We start from the raw sequence: 19172 nt of genomic DNA on the forward strand, positions 1-19172 counted from the left end.
GTTTACATTATCTTCCCTGTATCAATTTGATCCGATGGAGCAGTGTAGTGAATAGAGTTGTCACATTCTGAGACATATACACACACACACACACAAATTTATTTGGTATATTGCTATATCATGCATTGGCAGTAAGCCGACTATATCTGGTGGAGCACTGAACAATGTGGGAATGACAAAGTTTAGTAAACGACATGATTTCCAAGTCTTGTAGATCAGTTTGCGGCCATTTTCCTAATAAAATTGTGTAAAAATCCTCATCATCATAACACGAGAGTTCCTGGTAAAGTGTCAGAGGAAAGTTTTCAATTAAAATGTCTGACCAGATATCACGCATAACGTTTGTGCATGGGCAACTGCAGGAAACATGCAAGAACAAATCTCTATATATTCGACCACAAATGGAGCAATATCTCTCTGAAAATTCAGAAATGTCACATAATAATTTCGTAATAATACACACCACAAGACTTATTTACATTTGTGTCAGTTTTGTAGACATTTTTTAAGTGAAATCACAATTTAGCACTTCATAGTTTCACTAAGGTCAATAAGTCAAGGGTGAGTGGGGTTACAGCCCCTCTTTTGTCTGAAGATTTCGTTTATTTTGTGCAATAATTGAACAAAGAGAGCAAAAAACCTAAACCAACTGCCCTTTTTTAAAAAAATTCAAGATCCTTGATTACACATCATGCTTTTCTGGTCATATATGTTTTTCTTCTGAGTACTAGCAAGTTTGCATGAGAGTAAAACTACTAATAACATGTTTACAGAGGTCAGACAGCAAAGATAATGGTAGATGAAAACAAAATAAGAAATTTAACATTTTGAATTAAAATTAAAAAGTTCTTTTAAAATATTTAATCAAGAAATAAAATCTTTTCTTTACAAAAGACTGAAGAAATTTAAATACATCAATATTATTACGTCAATTAGAGGGTAAAATTTTAAAGAAAATATTATCTAAACGATTATATGTATAATCATATTTTGAGAACTCAAGGTGAAATAATTAAATAAATAGCTAAACATAAATTCTGCATGAAAATATTCACAAAACATTCCCACTGAGATTTGTCAATGACTTCAAAGATCATGTAAAACATGTACATATACATTGTAGGCTAGTTGGTTTGGTAATTTTCATTGTAAACTGACATGCAAAATTGCTAGTAGGATTTATTCAAACTATAAAGCACTTTGACTTAGTAGTTGAACTGACTGAACGATCAGAATTGATGATAAAGGTCAGGCTTACCGTATCTTTTTGGTTCGTCAATAAAATGCATAGCATATGAACAACTGAAAGGCAGACAATTGTGTCTTGAGGCCAATTTGTTTGCATTTTATTTGAAAATTTAATTTTCTAAAAGTTGTAGAGTAAAAATATATTGTAAGACTGGTATAAGTTTTCTTAATATGCATGTTTATGTATAAAGTATTTTCATATTTTGATTAAATGAATCTGAAAAAAAAAATGGACTAACAACAAAAATAAAAATAATGCCTTTTTAAAAAATTTAATAAAATAAATAAATTGTACAAAAGTACAGTGATTATTTTATCACAGATAATGTAATGACTTTCTTAAATAAATAAATATATTGGTACCACATGCAAATGACATCAAATATTTGATAACATAAAAACAATGCCAAGAAATGTATAAAGAGGTAACATTTTTCAAGGGAGTTGGACACCTGAAGATCTGATAAAAAAAAAAAAATCAGAATCCCTTCAATGACTTATTATACAGCTTATTGCATTCATCAAATTGTAGCCATAACAACTTTTAATTTTATAAGGCAAATAGTGTGAAATTTTAATATAAAAAAATGATATTACACCCATGATGATTTGTCACACCTATTCTTTCATCCTGATGTAACCAAAGTTTTCACATATGAAATGTAGTCTTTATTAAATCTTCTTATGACAACAGAAATCTCTCCCAAAAAACTGTCCATAAATGGCAGTAGACTTTGGATATATCAGTAATAATTTTTTCACAAGTGATACTCTGAATTATATATAATTAAGAAATAAATCATGGAAACTTTCCAATTATACAATGGAACATAATCTCCTTATCAATCACTATCAGTATCAGACATAACCATCACCCTGTTAACAACACCTATTCTACTACTTCTTGTTCTTTTCTGAGATAAGATAGAACTAGAACCAATGTTATTGTCTTCCACTAAAAAGGATAAAGCAGAGTTATTGTCCTTGTTAACATTCTCCACTTCTGAGTTGCTTTTCTTAGTAATATTAGATGAAGATTTTACTGGACTATTACCCTTCATAAGTTTTTTACCCTTATCAACTTTTTTAGATACTGTACACATAGCTTCAGCCTCTTTTTTATTTGAATTATTAGTCTTTTGCCTCTTTACCAGAGGAACTTCCGGTTGTCTTTCATCAAACTGTGCTCTCTGTGTTTTCTGTATTTTTACAGCACTAGAAGTCTCATTTCTCTGTGTTTTTGACTTAGTCTTTTTCACTTTATCAAATGATTTTACTTCATCTTCCAAGAATCCTTTTTGAGGTTCCTTTGGTTGGTCCACTGCAAATTGTTCAGTAGCATGACCTGCCATCCCTATTCTGATTTTTGGCCTTGTCCTTTTACCTTGACCTGAGGATGAGTCAGTCACACTCTGAGATAATGTCACTCCCTGAGATTCATTCACAGTGTTGTTATTGAGATTGTTAGAAGTATTATTGCTAAGAACTTGTTGAGTAATTGGAGTCACATATTTTTGCTTAGGTTTAGAGGTAGTTTGTGCCGATCTTTTAGCAGGCTTTCTCGACTCATTACTTACACTATTTAACTCTGTTATTATTGAAATCCCTGTTTTAGGTATAGATGTTTCAGGCTTTGCACTTGCATTTCCTGAAACCAAACTGTCTTCAACAATATTCTCATAATCCAAATTAGCAATTAATTCATCTCCACTAGATTCACTACTGCTCTCCTCAGAAAGATTAACTTCATCAGCCACAACAGTCCTTCGCCTCTGGCCTACTGAACTTTTACCAACACCTTTACCTTTTCCTCTACCTCTACCTCTCCCTCTTCCACGACCTTTGCCCCTAGTAATTTGTATTGCCATAGCCTTAGCCTCCTGCATTCCAGCAGACATAGGTTTGGATAGAGGTGTAAGTATTGTAGGAGGTACAGGTGCCGTTATTGACAGATTAATTAGGTTACCAGAAGGTTCTATCTCTGTCTCATCTTTCCCTTGTATAATATTTAATGCTCTCTGTAATCTTTTACTTTTAATGTTCTTAGGTTGCATGAAACTTTCAGGTTGGAAAAAACTGTTAATTCTTGTCTGTGTCTGAAATACATGTTTAACAAAAGCTACCTTTCAAGGGAAATTTAAATGAAGACAAATTAATACACATTAATAAAACATCTCCAATTAACTTACCAATAAAATCATTTATACATAACACATAAGTAATTGAAATCTTGTAAAATGATGTTGACCATTATTATAGTATTAGAATTGCTTTCAATAATGCAATCATTAAAATGAGATGTTTAAGATATAACATATAAGTAAACCTATATTCAGTTTACACATAAGAAGCACAATTGAAAAAAAATTAGTAGATTAAGTACTGTACTTGTCAATAATGATTTAAAAGTTATTTGGTAAATGATAAATGGTATTGAGGACCATATGACAGAATATAGACATGCTGTTTGTTCAAAAGAGTTATTCGGACCAAGGCTTACCCATTTAACCTTTTTTGGGCTATCAATCAGTATGTCAATCTGTCTGAAGTATTAAAAACTATTTTGCTATGAATTACTTGTAAAATAAGTAAATACAATCTAATGGATTTCATGTTGATGAACTACATCTAAAAACTAAATCAATAATTCCATCAGGATGTGTTTTTGGTTTGAAGTGGTCCATATAACATTTTTAGGACTAGCTTTATTTTTATGAACAAGTAGAGAACTCAAATCTTAAAAAAATTTCAATCATTTAATTTATAGGTTACTTTAAAAAAAGGAAGCACCATAATTACTGTTCTGTCCTAAACTACCGCTACCATGCAGATGATTAAACAATCAGATAATGTTTCGTAAATTCATTTCATCTTGTAAACATGAAAGCGATCTGTCAATTTTATAACTTTTTTCAGTCATGAATTGTGTTTAGTATTTAACTGGAATGTATGTAACTTACATGTCTCAAATTGAGTTGTTTCAACATTGGTATCATACTCTCATCACACTTGTCTTGGTTCCAACCAAACTTACATTTTGTAAAACTAAAAATTGGTCAAGGATTCTTGTCTTAACTTATAAATATACAATGTAAGTTTGGCAATACTCATGTAAAGTTTTAAGTATAGGTCTATCTAAAAATCATATCTCAAGATAATAGATAAAACTGTTCAAATATATTTGTTATGTGATAAAAAAAAACTTTTCCTATTCATTTGTTGCATCTGCTATATTCATGAAATATTTTTTGACTGGCTACAGTGTACAAATTCTGACAGAAAAATTTCCAATACTTTTCTATAAACCAATTTTCATTTGCACTCTTATTGTCAAATGCAGTTTCTATGAGGCATACTAAAGGATTCCTAATCAAAAACTTTGGGGAAGTGCATGAATCACTAATAATAAGCTTCTGCCTGGTTTTAAGGCAGAGCTGTACTTCATCAGCAAAAGTTCCAGAATTTCTACTGTTGACCGATTTGTATTTAGTTGGCTACTTATGAGTAATTTAATTAGATACATAGATTTAAGAATTTTTATTTTGTTTTATTGTGAAACTTATTAGTGCAGAAAAAGTTCCAGGTCACATTTTTATTGTGGTATGAAAACACAAATTGTTAAGATTGTAGTTTTTCTGAACAACAAATTCATATGCTTTGGAACAGGAGTTGTGACCCATTCTTGTGAAATTATAGGATCACATGACAAGTCTTACACATCCAAATTTGCATTTAAATACTATAATAATGGAATAATTTAAATGTAGCTTATGACACTGTTTAAACTTCTTTAATTAAAACTTCTGTATTTCAATTAAAAGCATTACTTTAAAAGGCAAATATTTCAAAGGGCAGATATAAATGTTCCTGTATTAAGTAATTAGAACTCAAAGTCTATCAATAAATAATGCAGCAAAAACATTAATAAAAAGGATTCTCTCTAATCAAATCTAGTTCTGGCTGACTCCAGGAAAAGTTTTCAGCAGAGTCATCAACCTCTGGACTCAGGTAGGCTGTAACTACTCGATCATTAGGGAAACCTTAAAAAAACAAAAACGACAGTAAGCATTATTGTATTACAAATTCAGGAAAGAAAATTTGCTTCCTATAAAACTGATGTTATACAACCAGTAGAATATGGCTTCAACAATCTTCCAAGGAGACAATGTAGAAGGTGGAAATAAAATGAGAATAAAAAGCTATGCAGAATGCAGCATTATATGACTGCAGTGGTCGAACCTGGAACAGTTGGGGCAAGTGTGGACACTATATTAGTTTTTGACACACTTGTATGCATAGGGCCTTACAATTCATTTTGGACATAACAACTGGATTGGACACTATAATGCACAAGAAAAAATTTTCAAAATCTGACCAAAAATTAAAAAACATGATTTTTTGGGGTGTGGTCCCTTGGACTCCTTGTAACTCAAAAACCATAAGAGATATCTGAAAGCTGATTGGAAAATGCAAGCAGCAATTTCATAAGGAATCCAATAAAAAAAATAATTTGAAATAGACCAAAAATAAAGAAGTTGATTTGTTTGGGGTGTGGCCCCTTTGACTCCTTATAATTCTATAATGGTCCAAAATGCATTATATCTGCTTATCATATTTGTTTAACAAAATAAAATAAGGAGCACAATTTAAAAATAATGATCAAAATCGGAAGAAAAACAAACATTCTGCATTGGTTTTAATAATAAACCTATTTTTACCCTTTTTGATCCCTTTTTCTAACACAGTAGGGGCAAATAATCCAAATAGATAAAGGAACCTTCCTTTAGTGGTTAGCAAAATAAAATTGAAGTTTCATAACAATTGGTCATAACAACTGTATTTACTGCACCAAAATTTAGTGTCTACGGATTGTAATAATGACAGGAACGAGTACGACAACACCATACCAAAAATTTGCTGTCATATAACAATATATTCCGACTGCAAGGAAAATAACTTGAAAAGTCATTATTACTTTATTTCAAAACATTTTAATCATTATAACTAACTTGTGACAAAGGTAAAGCCGTACCTTCAGGAACATCAAGTTTGCGTAATTTAGACTTTATTTTAGCTTCTAGGGGTGCAGTTACTTGTCTTTGAGCATCATCCCACCATGATCTGAAAAAAATGAAGACATGCCAATGTGTAATAAGAAATCACCAATTTCAAATTCAGTACTATTAGGGAACTTTTTTTTAATGGCAGAAATTGCCATGTAAATTATTGAACAACTATAAAACTGAAAATGGGCATAAAATGGGATATAGTCATATCCAGCCAAAATGTATATCATAATTCAAAAAATACATTACAGGGCTTAGCTTAATACAACCATAGAGGTCAAAACATGAACAGATCAGACAAGTATTGACACAAACATACAAACTTGACATAGCTATCTAATTTGGATTGTGAGAAGACGTTTGACAAGATTCTAACTAGACTAGGCAAAGATCTTTAAAATTTGCAGTCAGACATCAGAAATCTGCAATTTATAGAAAGTCAAAGAAAATGCTTATTTCTTATTCTTGTTGGCCCACCATTTCTAAAAAGGTAAATGCCATAACCCTTTAACTCCATTAAACATAAATTTTGAGGTATGAAACATTATAGCAGATTTCATATTGATTCGTACAGAGACCTCATGCTTTTGTTAGGAAATAATTTTTGTCCTCTAAAGACTTTTCTTAAAAGAAATTTTCAGCTGAAATTTTGGCATATGCTCCTAGATCGGTATAAAATACAGACAAATACTTTCACACATTGTACATACAGTCTAATCAATTGACCTTGTAACCTATTGTTAACCTACTTGAATGCTCTCAATCCCTCAAGATTTTCACCAGGAAACTCTGTCAGTAATTCCATGGCAGTAATTGTACCAACTCCCTGTATACCAGGTGTGTAATCACTACCACATAGCAGGGCTAACTTGATCAATATATCTCGACCAATGCCTGAAAATAAGGAAAAACACTTTATCCAGGGATTCAATTGAAGAGAAGATTTGAATTTCACCAAAATTATTTATCTCATGATACTTCTCATAAAATATAACTAATGGACTTTATACCTCCTACATGCAGCAAGCTGTATCCAAAACCACAATTCCTGATATGCACATTTCTAAACAGTGATCTAACACTGCATAAAGTTTCATAATAATCCTGCAAGTAATATAGAAGGATCTGTGGACAAGGTTATGTCATACAACAAACTTAAAAAAATCTTAGATATATATCTTACTAAACTTGCCATAACTTAAATAACTGACAATATGCATATCTCTGAATACTGAATATAATACTGTTTTTTTTTCAAATAACAACCCACTATATAAAGAAGAAGTTGTGGAGGATGCAATGTTGGATAAAAGGACTGAAACCTATCTTTCACAAAAATACTGGTTTAATTTTTTTTTAAATATACATGAACACCCATGTGTTAAAATCAGCATTCAGGAAGAACAGATTACTAGTTATTACCAAGCTGTGCCTTTATGCTGACTTCAGTGAAGAATTCCACATGTTTGTCCTGATTGAAGAAGTTTTTATAGACCCTCTTTCCACCAAACAACCAGATATCACTATCATCAGTAATTGTCCCCTGGGTCAAATCACTTAGGTCTAACTGAGCACACTGTGCTTCAGCCTCCATGGGACTAATAATATAAGGTACACCAAATAGCTCTAACAATTCCTACAAAAAAAAGAACTTTATATTACATTAGTAGTTCTAATTTTATGAATGTTGTCTACAGGAAAATTCACTCAAACATGTGTCAGTAGAAAAGAAACAGTCAATAAGCTTATGAATGACATTTGTATCATACCTAAGGTATATAATACTTTTCGAATTGTTTTATTTGCAAGATTTTTGATAGGAAAAAAAGACAAGAGTTATTGTTCAAAGAGTAGATCTCACCATTTTTAAGACAGAAGCACTTCTCGCCAATCTCCTCACCAAAATGTTATTGCTGAATGAAAATTGTCGTAAGATAGCTCATTTTTAAAAGCAAAATATCAGGTTAGATGTTTTGTCTTAAATTTTGGGCATGAACTTGTTTCACAGGAGAGGACAAAAAATCTGTTGATGAGAATAACTTGCAGGCAAGAACTTCTCCTTGACTAATATACTTTATAAAACCTCAATCATTTATAGAAATATACAGCAAGAATAGTAACAAATTACTTGTGCCTCAGTATACATCTGATCAGTAATAGATACTGCTAGTCTTTCTTGTTTGCCTCTCTCTTTCTGTATGTCTCTGCTCTCAGCTTCTAAGTTTTCCTGATAGCCTCTGATTTCATCCTACAGATCAACAATGTAGATGTTTAAATATTTCAATAGGAAAAGTGTCCTATACAAGTTCAAGACAAGTACCAGTTATACATGTAGTGATTATTAGGCACATCTCCTTCCTTATATATGTTCAAACATATACCGGTACATATCATGCATGTTAATATATGAACATACCAATTTTTTATTGTGTTTTCAGTTTTCAGCTCATTTCATATGACTGTCTTATGCCAGCTCAGCTAATTCTTTCAATATTCACAAAGGCTTTTCCTCTGCAACTTAAATCTAAATGGTCATATGCCATTTTTCAAACAAACAAAAGAGATACACGAAAACGCAGGGGGAAAAGTGACATAAGAATGCTAATATATAGGAATTTTTTCATCTTAACTTACATCTGTTAAACTTTTAAACTGCTCAACCAAGTTCCTGTGGGGAAAATCATCATGATCCTTTTCTTCAATTTGAATTACTGCTGTTTCTTCTGAACTTTCATATGACACAGTTTCTTGTACATCAGGTGATTCTGAAGTCACTTCCTGTGGGGAGGAACTACTGTCATTTGGTAGGTCTTGACTTGATTGTTCCATCTCAAGTGATTCAGTTACTGCTTGATTGACAGGTTGAAAGATGTCAGCAGGAAACAATTCATCAGCTTCAGCCCTTTCTGGATCAATGGTCACTTCGATGAAACCTTCATCTGTAATGATACAAGTTCAAATTTGAATTACTTTCCAAATAAATAACAACTATTACAAAGCTCAGACTACTTTTTAGTTTAAACTCAAATTCAACATTTCAAAATCTTATTTTTAAGTTGTATTTAAGACATATTATGCAGAATTTTGGCAACTTGATTTGAAAATGTTAGCATCCCTAGTTGTGTTGATTTGATAGATTTAAACATATACCTATAAATATTATACACAGTCCTCCCAAAAAATACAGTTTAAATTAGACATTTTGGTTTCCATTTGCCTATTAAAAGAAAAGAGGTTACAAAATCACAGTAATTTTAATGCCATAAACTGGAAATTATTATGACTTTATGTATTTGCCATGATTAAAATGGTTGAAGTTTTAATTCTGCAAAGATGTCTGTTGCAGTTTTTTTCTTTTCTCAAATGACACAGCTTCTCTAAGGTGTCTCTGAAGTCACTTCCTGCAAGGAGGGGGATTCTGTTTTCTGGTTTCATACAATATTACCTGTCACTTGCAATATAAGTATTATCATGCAAAACAATTTATAACTGTAAGGATAAAAGTATGATATATCTAATATAAGTATACCTTCAGAATCACCATCACTACTACTTGGAACACTCTGTGGAGAGACCTTCATGTTTTCAACCAAAGCATTATCTAGATTTAGTTTCTGTTTTTTAGCTGCCTGCTCTTCATCAAGAGACATCTGCTTCCTTAGAATTGCTTTTTTATTGTTAGAGATAAACTCTTCAATTTCACTTTCTTTTACATTCTGGATCTCAGCCTCTTTCAGCTCATTATTATTTTCTCCTTCATCAACACTTGAACTTAAGACATTAACTTTTTGACGTAATTCATCAAGGATACTAATTCTAGCAGATGTCAGATTTTCTTTTGGTTGTATTAATGAAGATTCAACAGTTTTCTGCAGCTCACTCTTTTTTTCACAAACATCCTTAAGTTTACTTGACTTTTCTGACAAGACACTTGATTTTTTTTCAAATCTTGTTAATTCTCTATCTGAGCTTGAAATATGATTGCATTCATTTGCACTTATTTCTTCTTCAACCATATGCAAAGAGCCATCAGTTGTCCCACAAGTTATTGTTACTTCATTATTATCAGTGGTATTTATTTCATCACCACTGATACTAACATCATCACACCTTTTATTTACTGTCCTAACAGCTGATATTTCTAATTCAGGTACTTGTATTCCATTTGTTTCTTCTAAAGGGTTCAAATTAATAACCCCATCACCATCCTCACTTACGTCTCTTAATGCATTCATTCTAGCCTGGAGTTCCTTTAAGATGTCATTCCTTTCTAAAGTCTTATCTTCCAATGTAGAATCAAAATTCTGATCTTCAACAGTATTGTTCTGGACATATTCTTTTGGTTTTGGACTGTCTTTCTGAACTGACATTTTTTGGTTGTAAAAGCTTTCATTGTCCACTTCCATCTTAATCTGTATTTTTTTATCTTCTCCATTAAGTTTTATATCAATAAAATCAATAAATTTACTACTCTTTTCTACTTTGATATCATCATCTTGAACCATTTCCTTTTTCATCTCAATATTTTTCTCTTTTTCCAATTTCAGTTTCACACGTTCTAATTCCTCTTTCTGTTCCATGGCCCCAAGTCCCTTTATCAAGACTGAATGAGCAGTATCATCCGACATAATTCTACGAGTTTCTATTGCATCGCTGTAGAAGTCATCCCCAAGAAATGTGGAAACATCTACTGATCTCTTATTGTTCATTTCCTTTTTCACATCAGCCAGATATGAAGACAGTTCATTTTGCTTCATCAATTTTGCCATTTGAAATTTAGAAAAATCATTAGATTCCTGAAATAGATTTAAATTGAAAGAGAGATATGGACTGCATATAGTTAATGTATTTTTATTGATCTATATTTGTCGATCTCATTGAAAAGCAATAGTTGCAACAAATCAAAATTAAGCACTAGTCCTAAGAAATAAAAGTCAAAAATATTCTTAAACAAAATTAACTGAACAGTTTCATGAACTATTTGAAAAATTAGGCAGTGTTTGATTAATAGTTCAAAATGTCATTAACATACAATAATATTCAATGCAAAGGCAATACCGTATTCAATAATTTGAAAAAATTGAAGCTTCTTATGTATATCACTCCAATAGAATATTGATATAAAGTTTAGAATACTGATATATAAAGTTTAAAGCTTAAGCCGACAAGTTGAAGGCGATAACACTATAAGAAGAACCCATTTATCCTTTATCAAATTTATCAGTTCATGTTAAATTGTATTTTTATAGAGTAATACTTGTGGTAGTTCTAGAATCTGGTTCCAAGTGTGTCTCTTTTTCTTTTCTTTCAGCAGTGTAAGAACTTCATGTCTCATTTCTGGTGGTAAACTGTTGAAGACATCAGACTCTATGTCTATCTGGTCTAGGTCTACATCTTCCTATAAATGTTTCAAACACTTGGATTACAGAAGCTCAGGTCATACAAAACATACCTAGGTTCACAGGCCACTCTTTAAAAAAATTGATGCAGGAGATAGGCTTTTTTTTTTTTAAGAAATTTCATCGAATTGAACAATGCTGTAAACATACAGGATGTTGAGTAGTTAAATAAAATACTCCATGCATTAAAACTTCATGGGAATATAAGATGTGGCAAAAAATAAGAGCCATATTTCTGCCACGAGACAAACTTTTGTTTTTAATGATCACTGTTAAATAACAGCCTCATGCGCACCATATATTTTAAATTTCTGTCAAGGCTGCAGACGATTCAATAACTAATTAAAAGTCAATTCCAGACTGGATATGAAAATTTCCGGAATACAGATGAAATTTCCGGATTTTACTGTAATCAAAATCACAGATCCAGGAGGGTTTTTAGGGATGCGGCGGGGCCTGAGAACCTAGCATATTTTTTTTTAAGCCTAAAAGGTGTTATTGTAGGTGAATAGATTAGAATTAAATTGATTTATCTTGAACTAAAACTACCTTGGCTAGGACAGGAAAACTCAATTAGATACAAGATGTCCACAATATTTTTGACAGAACATGTAGTAAAATTTCTAAGCAGTACTACATATTACACCTGCCATGTACTTTAGTTCAGAAATCAATCAAAAATGTATCTTTTCTTACCATCAAGACCTGTACCAACAAATGTACTTATCTTGTGTTTTTTTTTTCTGTATAAAGCAATTTTCCAACTTGCATATGCACATGAGGATATTTTCTTGTTAGCAGAAACTTTATAAGTCTAAGTAACAGAATGTATAATGATGCATACTGATACTTTTACAAGTGACTGTAATTTTCAGCACAAAAGTACGACAAAGTTTGGTTTGATCTCAAACTGCTTGACACATGTAACATTACCAAAACATTGTCACAAAATATCTACTACGTCATGACTATATTCAATCTTACCAATAACAATCTTTCCTGTACTGTAAATTCTGTTCTTCTACTGTCTTCCTCAATGCTGTTAAAATGAATGTATAAGGTTATTGTAATTTGATCCGTCAAAAAATACTTCTACAACAGGTATGGAGGTAGTCAGTCTGTTTTAATGATTTACTGATGTTTTCACTATAATAAACACTATCTCTTGATCTCACCTTGATCCACACGACGCTTAATTTATGACATTATTTTCAAGTTTCAACAAACTAAAGCAAAATAATCTTAAAAGCATTTTTGGGGAAACAATTCAGTTTAAGTTACTAAGAAAAACATTACTTACAAAGAAGGTTAAGTGATATAACACATGTAACATGCACTGAATCAAATTAAAATAAATTACATCAGTGACGGCCATCAAATGAGGTAGCCATACAGCATATAAACAATTACAAATGAAGCTTTCATTCCAAGAGTTACCTCTTAAATTCCTCAGGAAGTGGAGGAAGCTCAAACAAATCTGGTTTGACAGATTTTGAGGATGATGGTTTAGAAACAGATGAACTTGCTTTTGGCTTATCTCCCTTGTGCATAACTTCGTTAATTGCATGACTCTTCAGTAAGTTTGAAACCAAATTCTTTGTTGCTTTGTCACTTTCTATTTCAGCAAATTCTTTCTTTTCTCTTCTTCCAGCCTAGTATACATGCATACTTTTCAGTGCAATTAAAACATTTTAACCAAAACAAGCATTCCGACAGTATTGCTGATGCAATACAGTTTCCCCTTTCGGCCTTTGAACTCATTGCCTTTATGAGATTTTTTTTTATATATGTGAACTAACAATGGATGGTGTTATTTTTTAACAATCAAGAGAAAATAACTCTTGAACAGCAAAAGCAAATTCCATCAAAATCAAACCTGAGCTTCATTTTACAGTAGATAATAACATTTTTGCATTACAGAAAGCTGCATAAAGACATTCTCTTTCTATCACATGGAAAGTTGAAAAAAACTTCGTTATTATGAATTAAAGGGCAAATAATTCTAGAATGACAGCAGCAATTTGCAAAATAATGAAACATAAAATTTTTTGTAATTTTCTATGTCAAAGGGCCATAAGTTCCATATAAACTATTTTGCCGCAATAATATTTAAATTTCATTTGTAACTGGTCATGATAAGACTAGCTAACAAATATGAAATCAATTGGATGAGGCATTACAAAGAAAAGTCTGGAAAACATAAAATTTTATGAAATTTTCTATGTCCAAGGGACACAACTTCTGTAAAAATCATTCAACCGTAACATCATTCAAACTTGACTTGTAGCTTGTCATGATTAGACTATATACAAAATATGAAATCAATTGGATGAGGCATTACAAAAAGAAGTCCGAAAAACAAAATTTCATGAAATTTTCCATGTCCAAGGGCCATAACTGCTGTAAAAATCATTCAACTATAACGTCATTCGAACTGAAGTTGTAACTTGTCATGATAAGACTAAATACCAAATATGAAATCAATTGGATGAGGCATTACAAAAAAAGTCCGGAAAACCAAGTGTGACTGACGGACTGACGGAGTGCAAACCTGTCCCCAAAAATTAATGGAAAAAATTACCTGGTGGATAAAAAATGTTTTATTACTTCTAGTTTTGGCCTGTTGTAGACAAGTATTTTTACCCTTGTGTTTTTGTTTTTCAACAGTGCTGACTGGTTGATAATGAATACCAAACAATGGCTACATTATGTTAGGCCAAATAAAATTAATCAGAAATTTCAAAATCAGGATTTTTTTTGTGTGTCAGTTTCTAGTATTAAGATACTATAATGCACAAATCTTTCATTTCAAGGTGACTAAAACAATGTTTTTTCTCTGAAACTGATGTGGCTTTGGACTTAGAACATATCTATACCTAAAATAGCTAAAATTAGGCTTGCAAATTTCTGGTAAGAAATAAACATAAAATCCTCCCACCCATCCCATATTGTTTGTGAAGGTTGGATTTGAATCTACAAACAAACTATTTAAGCTTACTTGGCCTTATTACCATGTTCAATTTATGTTTAGGTATTTAATTTCCCACAAAAATATTCTTCAGTGAGGAAAATAAAAGTCATCATCAACAAAGATTCAATTATTGTTGTTCATTTATCTGACGTTATAAATAATGCCACCCTTAAAAGACAGAAGAGACAGGGAGAGTTGCTTTGGGCTCAAACAAGTTGTTTTAGTCTTTGAGATGGGAAGCAATTTTACTCAGTGCAAAGTTAGTAAAACATTAAAAACTGTCTGGATGATAATCAACAGTTACATGTATATGTGGCACATTACATATTAACTCTTAAATATATCTTACAAAGTTACACTGGTCATATTCAACTAAATAATCCATCTTTTGATAGCACTTAATAAAAATAACAGCAAAAGAAAATATTAAGACATTTACTAGAACTTCTATATATTTATTGACTTTTCTTCATGATATAATTTAATACTTATAAATAACTGTAATTTGAGTTGATTTTTTTAATTCTAATATTTAGGGTTAATGTATCATCACAATTCTTTAAGTATTACCATAGTCTGCTTCTTGAGGACCGGTACGCCTCCATCAAACACAAACACTGGTTTAATTCTGTAATATAACAGTTTACACAATCTGTTGAAAAGGACCTGGAGATGAGCATTTGGTAACGGATTCCCATGTCGATCTCTCATACCCTTCACAGCTTGGTGCAGCCATATACTCACATCTGGCTTTGTTAGGGAAATAATTATCATTCATTGTAAATTATTATTTAATTTGTACTGTAGATGAAGTTATTTTACAAATTTTGTTCTCAAATATTAATCATGTAATCACAAGCCAATCATGCCTCTTAACAAATTTATCTCCCTTATTTTTAACAAGTCAGGTCATAGTCATTCAATTATTAGCTTAATAAAAGTTTCTGACAAAAGCCATTGGTAAGAGGACAGGGAAAAAGTGAAGAATTTTTTTTTTCTTTTTTAATGAATACATTAATTTGTACCTATGTAGCAAATCACATGATCTTAACTTCATTTGTAAATGCTTGCGAGGTAAACATGTATATACTTGTCACCAAGACTCAGACACATTTATGTGTGTTCCAAATTGTATCCTGCTTGAGTCATATCAATTATGTATTGGAATATTATTTGACCTATATGTAAATGCATCATTCTACTTATCAGCTTGTTTACCTGCTACATGTATTATAATAAAGTGAATACATTTTTGTACATGTACATATAGAATTGCATGTTGAAACTATAACATTCGGATCTACATACATGTACATGTACACTAACCAAGCAAAAAAAGCTAACATTAATAAAAGGATACCAACAGCAAGGACTTTCCCTTCAAGAGATTGTAGAGAAACTGGACGTCCAGTAGGGTTTAACAGCTGCCAGAGTCCTTGAACACCCATATCTTTAAATATATGACGACATCCAACCTAAAAACTGTAGGAATTTTTAAAAAAATTAGTCCCATAATACAGGCAACCGAAAAGATTTAAATAAAATTAAAATCACTGCAGGTAATTTATCCTTTTCAATTAATTTGCTACATACAAGGCACAATTCAGTTGAGATAGTGGTGATACAACCCTTTACAAAATGATGTTTTAAATGAAATCTCAAATGAATAATACTAGTACTGAGTAGGTCTTGCTTGCATGTTCAACTGGAAAATTGTAAGAAGCATTTGAAATGAAGTAAGGTACCCTGTGTTACCCCCCAAAAAAACAATTTTATTTTTTGTATGGAACATGAATCTGAATATATTGTTTGTATTTAATAGATGTCTTACTTGCAGGGTTGGGGGCTGATTACCCTCAAATGTAATCAATTACGTATATCATGATAACATGGGTAAAAAATGTAATGGATCATTACATCATGATTACTCATAATTTCAAAAGTAAGTTGAAAATTTACCATAATAGGCACTGTAAGTGTAAAATTTTCCTAATTGTACAATGTTTTAAACAATTTGAAGAGAAAATAGAATGTTACGCTGGGAGTAGCCACAAAGGTTGAAACCCCAAACAATTAAGGCAAGTATGGACACACCATTCAAGTTTGATATGGCTCTGAATTTTGATAGATTAATTACTTGATACACAGGGATCTCCATGGATCAAAATGAACACATGGCTCACTCGCCAGTTGGACGAATTTTCATCGTGGCACGTATCCTTTCATGCAGAAAAAATAAATTGCCAAAGAAAGTATGATAAGGGCCCGCATGTGTGGATCATACCTCATCAAGGTCAATAGGTCAAGAGGAGTTTACTGACATATGCAAATCAACTCAACATTCCATATATATTAAACTGGGATCTCACTTTATCATGGTAAGTAAACTGTTTTCTAGAATGAGGAAAATCAGACCTTTGGAAAGTGGATTTTTATTTTGTCTGAAGTTAGTAAAAAATCTAACCTTTCATTAAATTAAACTTTTTTTTCTTATGTAGCATCTTTCAAAATCAGAAATTGCTTGCAAACAAGTAAGGTAAATTTCTGTGCCTAAAGAAATGTTCCCATTGTATCAATGTATTGACTTGAATATAGCTGAAATATTGCTGCTCTGCATTAAACACCAATAATCAATCACTCAATCAATGTATTGAAAAGAAAATTCTCTAAAATTATTTTTATCAAAAACCTTGCAATGGTAATTTGTAGGAATGCACTTCAACAACTTTACAATGAATTATAATTTTCAAATACTTATTTCATCTTCATCCAGTTTGACAGCAATTTTCCAAACATGGCCATAAAAAATTTTGAAAATGGTAGAAAATCACATAAAAATTTCGAGTTGGCCCCTAATTTTCCTGTCCTAGAGAAAACTTGACAAATATGTGATTTCAATGTTTACACTGAGTCCCTAGGTCAAGCACAAAAATACTGTAGATGTCAGTCATTCCTAAGGTTCATCAGACATGGGCAAAGTCTGATGAAAATGGCTTTGGTCCGTTAAAAATGTGCTGAACATAGGACCAAATGTCAGGTTGACAATTTGGTTGCACATCAGTAGTGACTAGCAACTGTTGGAAAAAAATACTTGACAAATTCCCATAAAAACCACTTTGCTATTTTTAGTTTTCAAGAAAACACACTTTCAAATAGATTTTTTTGAAAACAGGGTTCCCTTTTTTTCGCCAAACAGGAGTTTTCTTAATATTCATCAGTTGCTCATTTGAAAGCTAGGCAAAAATGCATTTTTAGAAATATTTGGTTAAAATTACTGTACTTTACTTCACTTACAGATGAACAAAAAAACAAAACTTCCTGTTTTCATACAAGAAAACATGTATGATACTCAAGAGGTACATTTTTTATTTTGTATGAAACTAGAACTATGACGCTATGGCAGTAAACATGGCAAAGATCTACAGTATTAAGTGGCCTATATTTATATATTTATGCAAATCATATGCCAATATTAAGTACTATAATTACGAGTGTAAGAAGTCGCCAAGAATATTAGGACTTAAAAAGGAGAAAACCAGACACTTATCCAAATATACAAATTTAACTTATTTTGAAAGGCATTGGTAGTAATTCAACTAGCATTACTGGACCAAATGTCCAGTAATGTCACAAAAAAACCATTGGAATGACTGGAATGTGCATAGTTTCATGTTCTTGATCTAGCCATACTGCGATACAGTGGGACCAGCGGCATAGTTAGAACAGAGTATCAGAAACTCCGACTGTAGGTACGAGAACACAATTAATTCCCCTTGGTTTTCATTGTATACGAATATAGTTCCAACTTTCGTAGTAGGTACCTACCACAATTTTCCATATTTTTACTGGAAACTTATTTGCTGAAGTTTTACCTCTAATTGGTAGAAAATAGGTTAAAATTACATGGGATGTTTTTCATTAATCAATTCTGACTAAAAGTTGTGCTTTGGTTCAGTGGAAAGTTAAAATTTAGGACTTTTAACTCAGTTCATTTGTCATGTTTACCCAATCTCCGGCCAGTCCGGGTTATATGTATTAATTTCAGAAAATGATGGTCAAATTTTCTACAATTTATATATAAAATCCTGTTTGTACATATCTTTAGGACAGAAATTTTTTTTTATTCAGTTTGCGCCAGTGGAATTTTTTTCAATCTCCTCAAATGTGTATATTGAAATGCACTTGAAAATTAATTGTAGTCTCATGCCAGTATATAGAATATATAAATAATGTAAGTTCGTCATTGTGATTTACTATATATCATCGCAATTTTTTGTGGTTGCATAAAAGCACCTTACTAAGCATGCAAAAAGGCAAACTTTCTGCTAGACCAAAGAAAGTAAAGGAAAAGCGCTTATTTCAGTATTTCACAACGTAGGATGTTCGATTCGCCAAAACAGCAAACGTTTCTTCAAATTCATTCTTTTTAGATATCTCGCAAACGCTTTGAAGACCAAGACTTGCAGAAACTTTCGGTACACTTCAAGT

At 31.6% G+C, this 19172-nt stretch overlaps 1 protein-coding gene across 4 annotated transcripts; it reads right to left on the reverse strand.

Annotated features, from left to right (window-relative positions):
- Window positions 1–1504: 1504 nt before the first annotated feature.
- LOC148625051 (DNA excision repair protein ERCC-5-like) lies at window positions 1505–19140 on the reverse strand. Of its 4 annotated transcripts, none has more exons than XM_088568251.1 (15): window positions 18983–19140; window positions 16045–16166; window positions 15255–15430; window positions 13151–13365; window positions 12698–12752; window positions 11572–11712; window positions 9844–11110; window positions 8949–9253; window positions 8443–8562; window positions 7737–7950; window positions 7064–7208; window positions 6281–6369; window positions 5186–5288; window positions 4209–4293; window positions 1505–3344 (listed from the first exon to the last, which is right to left on the reverse strand). In XM_088568251.1, the coding sequence occupies exons 2-15, from the start codon at window positions 16130–16132 to the stop codon at window positions 2091–2093; spliced, it is 4257 nt and encodes a 1418-aa protein (XP_088424377.1). In that variant the 5' UTR covers window positions 16133–16166; window positions 18983–19140; the 3' UTR covers window positions 1505–2090. The 4 variants fall into 4 exon arrangements, with proteins under 4 accessions (XP_088424377.1, XP_088424379.1, XP_088424378.1 ...); XM_088568253.1 differs by having other exon boundaries at window positions 18510–19126; XM_088568252.1 differs by having other exon boundaries at window positions 16822–19126.
- Window positions 19141–19172: the final 32 nt, after the last annotated feature.

This window comes from Perna viridis, chromosome 2 (genome assembly GCF_037379345.1).
Source record: "Perna viridis isolate PV_CMFRI_1.1 ecotype Kerala chromosome 2, ASM3737934v1, whole genome shotgun sequence".
Taxonomy (NCBI): Eukaryota; Metazoa; Mollusca; class Bivalvia; order Mytilida; family Mytilidae; genus Perna; species Perna viridis.